General features: G+C 36.5%; 1 protein-coding gene across 2 annotated transcripts in view; it reads left to right on the forward strand.

Moving 5' to 3' along the window:
* Positions 1–18,687, forward strand: part of LOC110445342 (aquaporin-12B-like) — a 68,622-nt gene that overhangs the window by 2,564 nt on the left and 47,371 nt on the right. Inside the window, exons 2-4 of one of the 2 annotated variants that reach the window (XM_021489902.1) lie at positions 3,277–3,389; positions 4,596–5,238; positions 5,823–10,990. In XM_021489902.1, the coding sequence (XP_021345577.1) occupies positions 3,387–3,389; positions 4,596–5,238; positions 5,823–6,172 (996 nt within the window). In that variant the 5' untranslated portion in view covers positions 3,277–3,386 and the 3' untranslated portion in view covers positions 6,173–10,990. Of the gene's footprint in view, positions 1–3,276; positions 3,390–4,595; positions 5,239–5,822; positions 10,991–18,687 lie in introns of those variants that run through there. The other variant, XM_021489903.1, reaches the window with a different exon arrangement.

Below are 18,687 nucleotides of genomic sequence, written 5' to 3' on the forward strand. Positions count from 1 at the left end.
GATTAACTTCAAACTTCACAACAAGGTTAATTACCATGAAACCTCGGACAAGTTCGATAACCGCCATTATCCGACCGTAATTATTGGAGTTATTCCCCTTGGTTTCATTAATGCGATGCATGTGTTCCATGATGTTGAATTGCACTCATTGATCTACCAGTTATGTTGAATGATTTCTCTTTCAATATCAATTACTCACAAATACTTCATATATTTCAATCATACAAACAACTGCTCATTCAATGTGTGACAGGCGTATTATATACCGCTTGCGGTAACCTTGTTAATACTGGAAGCCATAGATATTGTATCTGAAATAGTTTTCAAAAGAACAAGTTTTTTTTATGGTATACATTGTATATGGTGTGTTGTCGGTCGTCCTTCAACTTTTTCTTTGAACAACTTCTTCTTAAGAACTTGAGGATCTAGGGCCATGATATTTGGCCAGTAGCTATAGGTACCTGGGACAGAGTGCTATAAAGTTTTCTCAAATAAATGACCTTGACCTACTTTCAAGGTCACAGGTTAAATATGTAAAAACCTTTTGAACAAATTTTGCCGAATAACCAGGTGGCCAAGGGTAATAATACTTGGCGTAAAGTGCTATAAATTTAAAGTTCCCTTAAAAAAATCTCCTTGATCTATATTCAGGGTCACAGGGTTCAAAATTGTAAAAACCTTTAAACGACTTCTTTTGAATAACTAAGAGGCATAGAGCAATGATATTAGGCTAGTAGGTACCTGGGACAGAGTGCTATAATTTTCCCCTAATTAAATGATCTTGACTTACTTTCAAGGTCATAGGGATCAAATACGTGAAAACCTTTACACACCGTTAACTTCTTCAGAATAATCAGGAGGCCCAGAGTTATGATACCTAGCTTGTAGGTATTTAGGACAGAGTGCAATATAGTTTTCCAAAACAAATTTACCTTGATCCTACCGTCATGATCACGTGGGTCGACTATGTTAATACTTCCTCCGCAATACCAGGAGGTCCTGGGTAATGATATTTGACCAGTAGCATGCTCGGATAGAGTAGTATAAAGTCTCATTTAGTCTGGAACATTCTTAAACTAAGGACACTTTATGCATGCATTCATGTGTATGTGTATATGTGGAACCGGTGTGTGCTGGAGACAGAGTATGTTGGTGTAATTGCATGCCTCCATGTGATAGCGGCGCAGATCTGACACAAACTTTATAATGCTATCTCATTGAAATACCATGCAGAAGGCACCCAGCACAGCATTCCGCCCGGTCACATTATACTGATAACTGCATGGTGATTGTGAACCAGTTGTTACCTTTCCGCTAAATACTGATCTTTAAGCAGGGAATAACAACTACCATTTTTAAGGACTTTGGTATATGTCCTGGCCTGGGGACAGAACCCATTGCCTTCCTCTCCCAGGCGAACGCTCAACATTAAAGCCAAAAGTGAGGTCTTGCCAAGTAAGGCGCAAGGAAATCAGAGGTACTTATGGATGTAGAGAGAAGTAAATATCCCAAATATTGCAATGGGTGCAGCAGATTTATTTTGATTGTTTTTGTGTGCACAATATAGAGGGCACAAAAACAAATCCACAATTCTTCCGGTGGTTCCCCTCATTAGTCACCTCTTACAATCCATTTAGTGGGTAACAGCAGGTGTATTCTTTTCTCTATCCCCCTCCTGCAGGGGTGTGATTTGAATGATATACTTGGCATGCAAAACATTTATATCAAGTGTATGGGATTAAATATGTGTATAATTTGGAGTAACCTCCCCTATTTATGGAGGTATGCTGCTTTGTTTACAAAATTTGTCCACACTTTATTCATTCAAAAGTGCTTCAGCAGTTTGAATGATGTCAAAATACAGAACTTTTACACAAAAGGGATGTGAATAATATATAATATGTATATATTCGAGTTTCCTCCCCTGTTAATGGAGTTGTGCCCATTTTGTTTAAGCTTGTTCACACTTCTTCCTAAGTATATTTTCCTCAAACATGGTCGCTAAAATGTGTTAAATGTAATTGTGGGGTCAGTATTGGGTTGTCGCTGGTCGCGTTCGACGGATGTATTAATACAGTTCAATTACATAGTAAAACCGGTCGGGAAGAATGAAAAGTGGTCGCATATGAAACAGATGGTCGCTTGAGCAGATTTGACTGTACTACATTGATTTTAATGATACTTACTAAACATGGTACACATAAAACTTTAAGCTGCAAATAAATAATTTACAGTTACCTCACCTGTATACAGAGTTATACATAATGTACCTCTTTGTTACAAACATTCTCATGATCAATACCTGGGTAATAATATTCCTACAGTTCTTGGGCCAGGTGGGGATATAATAGTCTGCCATTCGTTATAGGTGTCAGTCAGCCTAGTGAAATGATCTTTCCTGTATTCATCTATTTATAAATAAAATCTTTTTGTTGTTTAAATATTGGTTTTCAAAGGTAAAAAAAAATATGCTTAAATGTGAAGTATACCAACAAAGCCTTGATCGGACGTGAAAAGGTTGGGATCTCCTGCCCGACCACATGGGTTTTCTTCGGGTACTCTAGCTGGTTTCCTCCCACACTAAAACCCCCCACGCGCTAGCATCCGGGCCAACAAGAGTGATTTATATAATTTGAAATAACTTGTTTCATAATTGTTGTTAAATAAAGATTATATAAAGCCCCATAATTTGTCTTATATCTCCAATCATCTATAGTCCTGCTATTTCTGTATCACATCATCTATAAGTGCATGTGGAAGCTTAAGACATATATGTAAATTTGTTGTTTCTGATGTACAAACAAAACGAAAAGTACAGACTTTGTGCTGTGTTATCGAGGCATATCATACACTGTCCTCTGCAAGCTTTATAAAAGGTTTGTAAAGTGCTTGGCATGTTGAACTGGATTATGCCAGCTTAACCTATGTCACGATTGTACAAATAAATGACTTTCACCGTCACAGCATGCAGTCAAACTTGTTCCAGACTTCTCAATGATTTCGGCCTTAGCATAATTTGTTTTCAATTTGTTAACACTAGTAGTTACAGGTAAGCAATACTGTAAGGCCCTGATGATCTGTTGCTCAGGGTTGGATGCAATGATAAATTTACATATTATGCAGTGTGTATTTATTATACACATATTTTCCTAGCTGGGACTCCGGTATACACCTGTGGTGCATTGGAGATACCTGTATTATAGTTTATTTAACTGCAGTGTATAACACTATGATAATATGTATTGATTAATCTTGCATTGATTTACATTATTTCAGGATATGTCCTGTTCATATAGTGGGACTTGATCAGAATTTGAATGACTTGAAATGACCATTCGCCAGGATCTGCTTCCTCGAGCTCTGTCACCCACCCTCTGCTGAACATCATGGTAAATATATATACACCATTCTACTAAATAACACTACAGATATATAGAAATGTAGACACTCTATGCAGTGGCGGATCCAGAGGTTTTCTTGGGCTTCGAGAACAACCCCCCCCCTCCCCCCAGCCTGAGAAATTTCTTCAAAAATCATGTACATTTTATGTACCTTAATGTCACTGATGAAATTCATTATCTAACTTATTGATTACTAGACAGATAATTGAGAGCTATCAACCCTGAGAAAAAGAACTATTAATCAATACTCTGTAACAGATGTGTGTTGACTATAAAAAATTTAATGTGACTGCGCTACAATAAATTCAGAGCATCAGTTGACTGTTCAATGTTGTCAGCACCCACCTGAATAGACAGATACAATATTGTGTTTGTAACTACCCAGTCTTGGAGATACGTACAGTACATGGAGGTATAGGACTACATCCCTTTCTGTATCTGGATATCTTATATATCTGGGTTAAAGGTATATATATATATATGGTTAAGATGTATATTTATGTTTTTGATCTAAATTTCTAATTGGATGATTGATTATAAGGCCATGCAACCTTGAAACATTCTCTGTTTGAAATTGAACGACCCTTCATGTTTGTATATATATATATAGGTCGGGACTCGGGAGGGAAAATATTTTACTCTATACATTAAATGGTGTTGATTTTTTTGAAAATTCCCCATAGTCGAGTATAATTTTCTATTAAAGGAATAGCATCAAGTTGTAGGACATGTATAATTATTTATGAATTAATAAAATTATTTTTATTTATTATAAATTCATGTATAAAATTACATATAATATATTATAAAAAGTTATTGATAAGGATCAGATTAAGACATAAATGAAGAGGAAAGAAATCAGAGGGTGAGGGTGAGGGGGGGGGGGACGGATGGACCCATTAAAAAATATCATTTGGAGGTAAATGTACTGGTCAGTTGGTCAATGCCAAACAAACAATACTTTATTTTTGACCTAAATCTAGTCCCTTTGTGTGTTTCATAATATATATATATATATATATATATGACTTTCTTTCCAACTTGTGCGATACAATTATTTGCTAGTTTAATAACTTTGTATAGGATTACAGAACAACACAAAGTTCTATACCCGTATAACGATATACACATCGCAACATAAAGTTTATTAAGTCATTCTTTTAAAACTTACTAATATGTGCTGTATATTTGCAGGGCATGATGACGTGGCGCGAGATGTGGGCCATTGTCACGGGTGACAATCCAGACTTCCTACACTTCCACCCGGTACTGGCCGCCATCTCCATCTATCTACTCATCATGATGCTGTGTTACACACTGTACCAACTGTCTAGACTCCTGCCATCCACGTTACGCAGCTATGCATTCGACTTCTTCACCACGTTGGCCGTCTGTTCGTATCCTTTCGGTCATGCTGTCATGCGACAAGCGTATGGCGGTGCTGGTTACATGTTCGGCATGGTGCCTTTAGTTGTCATAAACATACAACTTTTTTCGAGAGGGAATGGATCACCGTTGGGTTACTGGATGGATTTTTTACAAGGAACTACTTCTTTATGGACTATGCTTACACATATACCAGTGCAGATTCTGGCAGGGATTGCAGCATTCAGTCTTGGAAGATACATATACATGCTGGAATTCCATGATTCTTTTGCTCCGGCTCTTTTCGACGAGAGATGCTACACCGATCTAAAGACGACCCTAGCTACAGGGTTTCTGGTGGAGACACTTGGAGTGACATGGGACAGCTGGCTGGGAGAGCAAACGTTGTCCAAAGTCAAATTCATTGATATGTTGCTCAAAGTCATTAACTGTAGCATCTTAGTAAATTTAGGTGAGTATTAATCAATCATCAAAAATATTTTGATGTCAAACATCTGTTAAAACCATTACTGTATTAAAATGTATTTCTACATTCATTTTGTAACATACATCATCAGCTGCATATTTCTATTTTTACAGTTTTGAGCTCACCTGGCCCAACGACTTTCAAAGTCACTGGGGTTTAATGTGTTTAAATCTTTCAAAAGACAGTTCTGAATGATTTATAGCTATGACTATTGATATTTTGCAGGTAGCTTTATTTTAGTCCACTTTAAAGATAAAAAGTTTGAGATTATTACCAGGTGAGCGATTGAGGCCCAATGGACCTCTTGTTTATAGCTATAGAGTGTAACCATGAATATTTGTAAACGAATGAATGTTTAGTTTAATTGACTGAAGTTCAAACATAATGATCAGCTACAGATATTGGCAATTGAATGATATGATCAGTAGCTACACATGATATATGTAATATATGTACGTTTTAAAGTGTTTCATGCAATTAGGGTATATTTTGCCCTTGGCTGTCTGCCTGATTATCAGCTTTAATTTTAACAAAAATCACATTTAACTTGTTCTAGTTATTGGTTTTAGGGGTAGGTTTTACAGGGATGTATATGCACCCAGCCATGGCGTCTGGTCTGTCTTTCGGGTGTGATGGTACAGAGAGATGGGAACACCTCATGGTGTACTGGGCAGGGCCTTTCCTTGGCTGTTTCCTCGCCTTACAGCTCAACAAAATTGTCCGAATTCCTGACTTGTCTGGCTTTAAAGGTCAACCAGCAAGATTGTCAAGTCCCTTGGAGAATGGATCAGGTAAACAGAATGGAATACATAAGCAGAATGGATTAGGTAAACACAACGTCTATAATGGGAGGATGGCCAAAGCAACAGCAGAGAATTCCAAGAAACAGGTCCGAAGAGGGAAGAAACGATGGTATTAAATCAAAATGTTTTCGTATTTCGAAAAAAGAAGTTGCAAAATTGTCCTTGGATAGTAAGGTTTCAATTGACGTGTAATTGTAACTGTTAAATGTACCTTGGTACTCCCTACACCCCCCACCCCCCCTGTTTATATGTCCAGGGAGGTTAGTCATTCAGGAGTCTACATCAAGGGTTACATTTTCTTTTAGCAGTTGAAGTTCTGGCAGATTAAAAGGACTTCTCGGCTTGTCAGCCGCTAATTGGCCTTTTCCCCCCACGATTCATTATTAATTCATTCCAATTGAATGATTTTTCTGAGACATGTATGATATGAATGTTTAGATAATCCAGAAGAAGTAAACAGGAGACTATAATACTATAGTTAGCATTAAATCATACTTTTTTTTTATATATATTTTAAGAATTTTACAGTGCTTTAATAATTTAAACAGCTTCATTATAATGGTGATTTTTATGTAAACCAGTGTATTTTACCCAAGTTTTAATGAGTAAATCTTAACCAATGTGATATGTGAGCACATTTATATGCATTAGGGGATTTGGATGGAGTGGCATTGATCGATATTAAAAGCATCATACAATTGTGTAAATAATGAAAAGTTTGATATACATGTGTATGCATATTAAATACCTTGATAAATGTATTGTATCCCTTGGGTATAACTTCAGTATAACGCCACTTATTTTATATGCCAACTCACTTAAACTGAGATGAAAGTAGGCTTTTGGACAAAAAATCTGAAAGTTAGAATTTTAATCCTTTCTATTTCTATTGGAAAAATTAAAGGTTGAAATCAGCGAAATGGCTGAAAATTTCATCTCTGCTTACACACACATAAATAATGGTCTCTATTTCCACTTTCCATAAAAAATATCCTTTATTTATCTACCTCGATATTTTGCCAAACCCTTTTATAATGCCAAAATATCACTAAAACTGTCAGATTGAGGCACTTTAACAATATTGTTCTGCATAAGCAAAGTGATCTAGGTTTTTCTAATTGCATAATGTTTGTACGGTGCTCAGTCAGATACAAACATTAGAAAAACTTAAATATCCTTTTTTTATATTATTTATATTTTAAAAGTGACCTTTGTTAACGGTTGGATTGGTCTGTTATAACTTTGTAATGATTAAGCATGGACCATGTGCTCTTTTTTATGATCATACAAAATATGTTGTATTTTACTGTAAAACTGTGCAATCAATTTAGGGCTTTTGTAATTTTGTCTTTGTGTGATTTCTGTAGCTATTTTGTTGTTGCGTTGTTGTTAAATATATTTTTTTCTCAAACATTATCTATATACATGTATATTGGTGTATTTCATTTGAATTCACAGTGAATTTCAAATTTTTCAAATACATTTAAAAGTTGACTTGTATTGGAATTGCATTGGTAATCATGAAAAATGTAATTTCTCGGTAAAAATATTTTTTTAAAGAAATGTGTGTTTTTTGGTAAGACTAGCGTACAGCTATGTTGCTTTATGTTATGTTTTTGTATATGTTCTGTTCTCTGTACCCCAAATGTTTTATGAAGCAGAGACATTTTTAAAGATGTGATTTAATTTCGCGAAGATAACTATATAAACAAGTGACACTAACAAACAAGTTGTTCCTGGAATGGCGTCTTCGTTAGTCAAGGGTTACGATCCGGGAAGAGTAGAAAGACTGGATCGTACCAGATAGTAATCCTTGGCTTGCGAAGATGAAGTTCAAGTAACAACTTGTAAATGTCAGAACACATGTTTATGTAGGAATTTATGCTACATTAAAGCACATCTTTTAGAATAACTTGACTCGATAAAACATTTACATGCAAAGATATTGTATGTACAGATAGTTAATCTCTGATGTACATGTAGATATGCACTTTTTGTAGATATGTGATGTTTTATTCAGATAATTATGCCTGAATGTGTCTATTCTATAATTTAGGCGAATATTTAAGAACTAATGTTCTATTTTGAAGTTTGAGAAGTCACCTAAAAATTCAAGTTGAGCAATGAAATTAAATGAATTCAAAATATCCATATATGAAAAGAATATCACTCCTTAATTTCACTTACATGTAATAGAAAGTGATACGTTAACTATCAATGGTTCATACACTTATATCCATTAATCGGACCAGTGGATCCATCTTTTGATATGGGTCAATCTAATGAAGGAACGGCCTAGAATTTGCATAAAAGTAGGTTCATTCCAACAAATCTTGATAAGTCAATAATAAAATTACGTAACTTCTAAATAAATCTATTTCCCAACGTCATGGAAACCCCTGTCTCATGAATGGTTAGGTTTATCCTCAATATCCAGGGGTTACGATCACTTTTGCTCACTACACCCCTGGAATATGTCATAGCAAAATTGAAGGCTCAGTGTGCGCCACCTTGTTGATGAGACAAGAAGGCTAGTTCGATCCTTTGATATACATCAACAGAATCTCGCGGTCGCGTAGCGGTAAAAATTGACAGGCTTTGAAGTCGGGCGTCTCAATCTCCTTTGTAATCTTCAAAGGACAGGTATCAGCCTAGCGATCGGTCAGTTTTTTTTACCTGAGACCAATCAAACGGCTAACTTTCCCTTCAATTTTGCTATGACATATTCCAGGGGTGCAGAGAGGGAAAGTGAAAGTAACCCCTGGAGTATCGAGGATGGGTTAGGTTAGGAGATAACCACTACAGACGAGAGACAGTGGTTTTTGGGTGTAAGTCAGTGTAGATTGTAAATGTATCTTATTCTTGGTCATTTCGATTACCACATGTGTTAATTGCCACTGTTTTGTTTGTGAATGTTTTCACATTTTATAAAAAATTCTATGAAATGATTTTCATTATTCAAACAGATTACCTCCCTTGTTGGATTAGTAAACAGGTTAATGAAGAATTGCACTTGAAATTTGGAAAACATTTCTGTTTTGAAATGAATATCACATTCTGGATTCATTTAAAAAGCAAGGGATGATTTGATAGTTATGCACTAAAGAATAAGAAGAAAACCCTGAAAGGACAGGTTGTTTAAAACAAAAAATCAGACTTTTGGCAGTTTTTCATACTGGTGAGTTCCAAGTTTTGTAGACCAAGAGTAAGATTGACTTTAACATAAAATTGACAATCATAAACAAGAGTTGCTTCCCTTTGTATATACCAGGGTATGACTTGCATTGTATTTGTGTCAGTGATTGTTGCACATAGGAACTCCATTGTGTTTTGTTTACGTAGAGTATATACTCAGTAAAATGAAAAGCATGTTTATTTTCTCGTTGCATCGGATGTCAGTTGTGTTAACCAGCTGTCTGAAAATAATAAGGCACATAAGCTTGTAATGTATAGTGTACATGTACTTATATAGTAAGTGTCAGGTTATCTGGGTCAGGTTAACAAAGAAGGAACAGGATGGTAGGGTTTGACTATATGTCAAAGCTCAAATAAATCCGACATTTACCATACTAGTATCTATTCGAAGTACTTCTAAATCTTCTAAATGGTACTGACCAGCTTCAACAATTTGAAGGTAAGTATGGTTGCCTGCTTTTGAAGAACATCTTGTCTTGTTATTTTCAAATTGCTCAATTGCACCAGTAAGAAAGAAAAAAGTTACAAAAAACTATGCAATAGTTTGTGGTGGCCTTACAACATGTTTGTGTTGATGAGTTTTTGAGTAAATTAAGATTAAAAAAACTGAGTAAGATATCCTGAATGAGATATTAAAAAAGGTGTTCAGATATCCTACCAGTAATTAAGATTTTTGAAAAAGATCTGTTCAGATATCCCAATTAAGATTTAAAATGCTGTGTTCAGATATCCTAATTAATATTAAAACAGCTGTGTTCAGATATCCTAATTAAGATTAAACTTCTGTGTTCAGATATCCTAATTAAGATTAAAAATGCTGTGTTCAGATATCCTACCAGTAATTAAGATTTTTGAAAAAGATTGTCAGTTATCCTAATTAAGATTAAAACAGCTGTGTTCAGATATCCTAATTAAGATTAAAACAGCTGTGTTCAGATATCCTAATTAAGATTAATACAGCTGTGTTCAGATATCCTAATTAAGATTAAAACAGCTGTGTTCAGATATCCTAATTAAGTTTAAACCGCTGTGTTCAGATATCCTAATTAAGATTAAAACAGCTGTGTTCAGATATCCTAATTAAGATTTAAAAGGCTGTGTTCAGATATCCTAATTAAGATTTAAAAAAGCTATATTCAGATATCTTTTTTAAGATTAAAACAACTAGTCAAGGAAAAGTACATGTACGATTATTCCGTAGTTATTTATTGGCATTATTCTGTTTTTTAACCATATGATGATCGTTTGAATTCCAAAAAGTGCCTTTACATAATTATATTTCCATTTGGCCAGTTTTAGTATTTTGATGGGTTTTTTGTCAGTCTTGGGTTATATCCTTTTTCCTATATCCCTATTTTATTTTTCAGTTTCAATTATTTACCATTTTAACCATTGTTTTATAATTCCACAGACTTTTCTTGAAGACATAAATTAACCTGTATTCGTGGTTTAAAGGAATAATTTTACAGAGGACCAAAATCAAACATTCTTACTCAATGATTTGAATGATCTGTGTTTTCACTAAAACATGTTTATAAGAAATGATACCTCAGTGAAGTTGCCATCTTGAACTGTTCTTGGAGAATGATGGGAAAATTTGAACATGATAAAACGCACGAAAAGTCTAGAACTATAGGACCTGTCTATACCTGTCAGTATCTAGGACAGCATGTTAATGATTTTCTACATACAATGCCAAATGTAATGTGTTATTCTGTTAATAAAGCTATGATTCGTTATTTTATTTCTCCTTCAGGATAAATCCCAAACTATTTGTTTTCCAATTATTCCTGTGAATAAAATCTTTTTATCCTCAACATACACAGTTCTTTTATGTGTAGGAACAGAATCAGTCATGGCCAGTAGTGACACAATATATCTGTGGCCTCATAAACCTTTATTGCTCATAAAGGGACAAGTGTAATACCATTAAGCATTTTAGCTCACCTGACCGAAAGGGCCAAGAGAGTTTATGCCATGGCGCAGAGTCCGTCATCCGTCAACCTTGTCCTTTAAAATGCTAATAGTCCTTATTGGCTTAGTGAATTTTACCCAAATTTGGTCCAGAGTATCATTGGCTAAAGGGTTTTCAATTTTGTATTAACAGAGGGTATGGCTCCCACAGGGGGCAGAGGGAAGGGGCCAAATTGGGAGGAAAATTGTAAATTTTTCAAAAATCTTCTTCACAACCAATAGAGGGATTTTGACCAAATTTGTTCAAGAGCATCTTTTGACAAAAGGGCCCCAATTTTGCATAAACGGAAGGTGTGGCCCCCTTGGGGCAGATGGTGGGGCCCAATAGGGAAAATAGGGATAAACCTTTCTCCTTTTGTACAATTTATGAAGCAATTTAAACCAAATGTGGTCTGGATCATTTATAGGGAAGAGGACTCAATTTTGTATAAAGTGAGGCTATGGCCCCCTTTGGGGCTGAGGGTTGGGGCCCAATAGGGGAAATAGAGGTAAATATTTGAAAAGCTTTGTCATTCTTTGTGAATAGAGGGATTATCACCAAGTATAGTGCATATATATACTCCTTTGTTATAGATCATCTGTTGCAAAGGGGACTCAATTTTGTATAAGCGGAGGGTGTGGCCCCCCTGCAGTAAAGAGGTGGGGCATTACGTTGTAAATTAAGGAAACTATTTTTAGCCCACCATCATCTGATGGTGGGCTATTCAAATCAACCTGCGTCTGTGGTCCGTGGTCGGTCCTTAAACAATTCTTGTTATCTGTATTTCTCAAGAAGTACCAGAGGGATCTTTCTCACATTCTATATGAAGGTTCCCCTTGGTCTGTGCAGGGCAACTTTTGAGACTGATCGGATAAACAACATGGCTGACAGGCAGCCATCTTGGATTTTGATAGTGAAAGTTTGTTATCGCTATTTCTCAAAAAGTACCGAAGGGATCTTTCGCAAATGTTATATGTAGGTTCACCTTGGTCCCCAGCTGTGCAGGGCAACTTTTCAGGCTGATCGGATAAACGACATGGCCGACAGGCAGCCGTCTTGGATTTTGATAGTGAAAACTTGTTATCACTATTTCTCGGGACGTACCTGAGGGTTCTTTCTCAAATTTTATATGTAGGTTCCCCTTGGTCCCCAGCTGTGCAGGGCAACTTTTGAGACTGATCGGATAAACAACATGGCTGACAGGCAGCCATCTTGGATTTTGATAGTGAAATTTGTTATAGATATTTCTTGGGAAGTACAGGAGGGATCTTTCTCAAATTTTATATGTAGGTTCCCCTTATTCCCTTGTTGTGCACCAGTGCCTGAAATGGATGGTCGCTTGCTCGCCAATGGCAGTTAAAGTCTTGCTCGAGTTACTAAAAGTTGTCAAAAGTGAAGTAGTCACTGGCCCAACAAAAATAGTTTGAACTGCTGTTGAAAAATTAATGAATAAAAGAAATTATAGTCCCTTTCACATTAACTGGGGGGCAGTACATTTTTCAGTTGTCATTACTTCGATTTGAATCGAACTGTCCGTGATTTAGAAAATGTGATGATTTTTTTTTCTGATTTTCTATATAAATACTGCCACGGTGTCTACTTTGAGGTGCAAGTTTTGTGTTTTTCTTTTTGGGAAGACCTGAATGGAGTGGATCATGTCAGGTTGTAACTAGGGTTGAAGAATTAAAAGTATAATATTTTATTCTGTTTTACATATTACAAACATTGTCATGTTATATGTAATTTAAAGGTGCTGAAGCATTGTGTTAAATGCTGTGGAAATATTTCTTACCAAAATCATTTGGTCCACCAATATGTCATTTGGGCCAGTGCTTCAAATTTTTTACTCACCCCAAAAAATAAAAAAATTCGGCGAGCCAATGCAGCTTCCCCACAATCCTTTATTGTTCATGTTTACTTTTGAAACTGATCACTTTAACAAAATGGCCTACCGACAGCCATCTTCGATTTTTGACATTGAAGGTTTGTTAGTACTATATCTCAGGAATAACATGAGGCATATTACTCAAATTTGATATGTAGGTTCCCCTTGATCCATCGTTGTGCATGTTATATTTTGAGACTGATCATGAAAACAAAATGGCTAATATTGCAATGATCAATTATGTTTCTTTCACAATAAGTACTGTACTAGTAAATATGTGAAATGACAAACTCACCTGGAAGGTTGGCATTCATACACATCAGTATTAAGTTTAGATCAAAAGTTACCTCACGGTGCATTTACTGTTAACATGACTCGATCAAACAGATTAAAGGAAAGAAGAGAAAAGATCGAACTGACAAAGAACTAATGAAGATGGCACAATGGTGGGCGCCAAGATCCCTCTGGGATCTCTTGTTTTAAATCTTTCTCCAATACAAATTGAGGGATTTTAACCTGATCCTATATAACCAATGAATGAAGGTAGACATATGGTATTATAACTGGTTCTTGTTCTTCTTCCTCTTTTTCTGGTTCTTGTTCTTCTGGTTCTTCTAATCACAACTTGTCCGGGCCATAACTTTTAAACCATTAAAGATATCTTGATGAAACTTGAGGTATGCATGCATCACCCACAGAAGGTGTGCAGTGCACTGGAATTAGGTCACTGTGACCTTTACCTCAAGGTCAAATGTCATATAAGTGCAACATTTTCAGTAAATTCTTGTCTGGCCCGTACATTTTAAACCGTTTAAGATATCTTGATCAAACTTGAAGCATACCTGCATCACCTATAGAAGGTGTGCAGTGCACTGGAATTAGGTGTCATGCTTCACTATATACAGAGGTATGGCCCTTTGAAAATCAATAATGTTGCATGGCGTATCAATTTAGAACGTTACATTTTCGTCGTTATTTACAAACTAAAACTGTGATTGTAACCATAAGTGGCAGTAAATAAAGTTCATATAATGTTTTATTGGTATACTAGCATCTTTGCAAATTTCTTGTGACTTTTTCCTTCAACTGTTCTGATTTGGGTATTGTCCCGATTTGGGTACTGTGACATTAGTATTAGTAATTCCAGACCGACCGAACACAGTTCTAATCAGCCTGACTGTTGTTACCCCTGATATTGAGAATACAAGCGAGGCCGATATTCGTCTTACTAAAGTGAAGGTTGATATCGATATCCTGGCTATCAAAAACATGGGAAAAAGCTCACGAGTTCAAATTCCATATAAGATAAATTTGGTTAGCATATCGTTAATAAACATCTATTACGTAACAAGCGATTGTAATGAAATACAACTAAGTCGACAGAGGCGGGTTGTATTTCGGAATGGATGTTTTTTGTGTAAAAATAATTCACCAAATAGAGGTAATCCGAATAACAATTGTAGATTGATTTGTTACCAGCATTATTGTAATAGGTTTTAAGGCATACATATGCGCGTATAGTATCCACCTGAGTTTTACATTCACTAATCGCCTGCAAATGTAACGTTGATATGAAGGCAAAGCCTCGAAAGTAAAAACAAGAGGCACATGGGCCTTAACGGTCACCTGAGTTATGTAAAAACTCATGTAATCGATGTTGCCAAATGAAAAAGAAATCATTTTGTAACAAAGGTAACTTGAACTACATGTAATGCAAAAGTAGTATGAAAGATCTGTGTAGTATACATTTTGTATGTACTATGTACAAATAGTGGTTCAGCTATGGTTTTATAGCCCTTCATTATGGTAAAGCACCTTAAGACCCTTCCATTGGACCTTGAGAAGAAGATTTTTGAAATTTTATTCAATTTGACCCTTTTTGGCCCCGCCCCTCTATAGTAAACTATAGTAATATTTACCCCCTCCCCAGGGTCATGAAATTCACAATGTTGGTAAAGCACCTTAAGACCCTTTCATCTATGAAGAGTATTTAATTCTACCATACATGTATCTTGCTCTTGAGAAGAAGATTTTTGAGTTTTAAGGCAATTCAACCCTTTCTGGCCCCACCCATCAGCCCCTTGGGGTCAGTCAGGGCTGATATGTGCATACCATCAAACTTCTATCCAATGCTGCTAATGCTAACCAAGTTTGAATTGACTCTGATGGAATTTAAACAAATGTTGGTCCAAAATGTGATTTCCCTATATAAACTATAGTAAAATTTATCCCCTCCCCAGGGGGAACTGTGATACCCCAGAGTCATGAAATTCACAATCTTGCTAAAGCACCTTTAGACCCTTCGATCTATGAAGATTATTTGATTCTACCATATCTAGGTCTTGAGAAGAAGGTTTTTGAAATTTCAGTCAATAAACCCTTTCTGGCCCCACCCATCAGTCCCTGGTGGTCAGTCAGGGCTGATTTGTGCATATCATGAAACTGCTATCCGATACTGATAATACTAACCAAGTTTGATCTAATTCCATTGGAAATTAAACAAATGTTGGTCCAAAATATGATTTCCTATATAAACTATAGTAAAGTTTACCCCCTCCGCAGGGGAATTCACTATTTTGGTAAAGCACCTTAAGGCCCTTCAATCTATAAAGAGTATTTGATTCTACCATATCTGGATATCAAGAGTTTTGATTTTTTTTTAATTCAATTTGACCCCTGGGGACCATGTAATTCACAATTGTGGTTGACCTTTGGCCATGGAAAGTTTCTGCAAAATTTCATTGAAATTGGTTCAGGGGTTTTGGAGAAGAAGTCAAAAATGTAAATTGTTTACAGACGGACGACACACGACGCCGGACAAAAGGCGATCGCAATTGGTCACTTGAGACGACTTTGTCTCAGGTGATGTAAAAAGCCACATAGCTTTTGCTAATCTGTGACATTATATAGGCCTATCGATAATTTTACATCATAGATACATTCATTTGTCCATCATGAACTGATAAAGTATATATTTAAGAGTAGTCCTAGGCCTATCTTCAGTACGGCTACTGGATATACAAGTATTAAATCATTCAAATATGTATCTCAAAAGCCACCAGATTGCACGAGAGAGCTTCTAAATCTAAAACAATTCCGGGGGAGTCCCGGGAGAGCATGCCCCCCGTATCTCCCTAGAATGGCTCGCACCGACACTCTGCATACACATCAGAAACAGCCCAGCTATATATGAGCCTTCCGTTGGTCATTACATGTCAGCAGTTGAGATCGCCATGCCATAACCATTTACAAAAATCCCAGACATGAGGAATGCCCTCATGTTCTTAATATCTTACCAAGCCAAACAGGTTTACATGTAATCCTTCTTGCAACTTGTATTGCTTGTACTCCTTTGATAAGCTGGTATGGTACATACTCAACAGGTTTTAAATTGAAAATCAAATACCAGGTGAGATATTAAGGCCCCTGGGCCTCTTGGTATTTTGAAGCATGGTGGATTTTTTTAGTAATTACTAGTACAAAGTCGTAGATTTATATTAAGTGTATTTCAGTTTTTGGTGATCAAGATCAGTTTTAATTACTAGATGATGTAAACACCAACATATGATTGAGGTTTTCTGTTCTCACAACATTTTAGGCATCTTCGATACTCCAAATGTTATGCTCACTTACATTCTCTGCACCCCTGGAATATGTCATAGCAAAATTGAAAGCACACAGCTAGCTCTATGATTCATCTTGGGTAAAAAAACAACCTGATCAATTGTTAGGCTGATACTTGTCCTTTGAAGATTCAAAAGGAGCGACATCCAACTTCAAAGCCTGTCAATTTTACCGTTAGGGGAACGCGAGATGCTTTTGATAGACATCAAAGCCTCAGACTAAATTTCTCATCTCATTAACAGGGTGGCACACACGCGGTCTTCAATTTCGCTCTGACATAATTCAGGGGTGCAGATCAAGTGTGAGGGAGCATAGCCCCTGGAGGATCGAGGATGCATCTAGGCTACTTGAAGATGTTGTACTTGTAAAGGACAACTTTTAAATGTCATCGCACTGTAATGTCATAACCTGGACAAGGAAACATGACACTCTGCCGGTCATATTATACTGATAACGGGCTATACGATGGGCGGATTGGTTGAGTGGTTAACACTCCGGCCTTCCAAGCAGGCTGCTGGGGTTCGATCCCCGTAGTCGCCGTACGCATGGAATATTAGACAAAGTGTTTTTCTCCTGCCCACACAACTCCAACAACCCAGGTGGAGTATATAATGGTCTGGGGTGGGTGTTGCGGTATCTGTGCTGTAGCATTCAAGTGAGGTGGCACTTTAAAACGCTACCTTTGGAAGCACGGTCCCACTACAAACAGAACACAATACATCTCCAGCACACACATGCATACACACATAGGGAGATATTAGCAAGGTGGCATAGGACTAGTAGTTAGCGCCTGATAAGGCAGCTCCTGCGAATTCCTCAACATTGTATTGATTAATATATATATATATATGCTAATTGTATTGACTGTATAAAACTGTATATTTATGTACTGTAAAGCGCTTTAGAGTGGCTTATGCTAGCTAGAAAGGGCGCTATATCAAATGATTTATATTTATTTATTTATTTTATAAAACAGTCAGTACCAACACTCATTCAATGAGTATTGGACACGTACACATGTTCATGTTTTTAAGGTTTAAAGATAAAGCCATTGTACAAGCCTAATATATACAGAGCAGTATACTTAGTACAAAAACACCTGACAGATACACTCCTCATGCACATGATGTGGTCATCACACAATATATATAAAACAATATTTAATTTGGTGCCCATTCATTTTCCGTTTTGTAATGTGTGACATGTCCCTGTCATCAATCTAGACACCTGACGTTTTCTGTCATGTTTACTTTGAAGTCGTCGTTTACTCTCGAAAACAGAACTGCATGAAAACAACACTTTTTAGTGTAAATATTGATACAAATATCTATTGTTATGCCATCAGACAAAATTAAAAAAGGGACTATTTCTAGCTATGTTAAAATTACACAGGAGCCTGCCCCCTCATAACTTTCGTTTTCGGAAGTGCTACGAGATTTATGTTGCTGGTTTAACTTTTTAGCTCACCTGGTCCGAAGGGGGCAGAGGAGTGGGGCCGAATAGGGAAATAGAGGTAAACATTTAAAATATTTCTTTTACAATGTACCATAAAGATTGAGGGATTTTATCCAAATTTGGTCTGGAACATCTTTGGGCGAAAGACTAAATTTTGTATAAATGGGGGGTTTGGACCCCCTGGGGACAGAGCCCCATAGGGGGATTATAGGTAAAAGCTTTGAAATCCTTCTTCTACCATGCGGATGAAGGGATTTTTTTAGTTCTAGAGCATCCTTCTAATGGTGGGTGCTGCCGTCCTGGGGGCAGAGGGGCGGGACCCAATAGGGGAAATAGAGGTAAAATCTTTAAATGCCTTCTTCTACTGTAGGAATAAAGGGGTTTTATTCTAATTTGGTCTTGAGCAGCCGTGGGCCAAGATGACTCAATTTTATATAAACGGTGAGTGTGGCACCATCGGGTGCAGAGGAGTGGGGCTCAAAAGGGGAATTCGAGGTTTAAGTCTTTAAAATCCTTCT

Source organism: Mizuhopecten yessoensis, unplaced genomic scaffold, assembly GCF_002113885.1.
Source record: "Mizuhopecten yessoensis strain PY_sf001 unplaced genomic scaffold, ASM211388v2 scaffold2213, whole genome shotgun sequence".
NCBI lineage: Eukaryota > Metazoa > Mollusca > Bivalvia > Pectinida > Pectinidae > Mizuhopecten > Mizuhopecten yessoensis.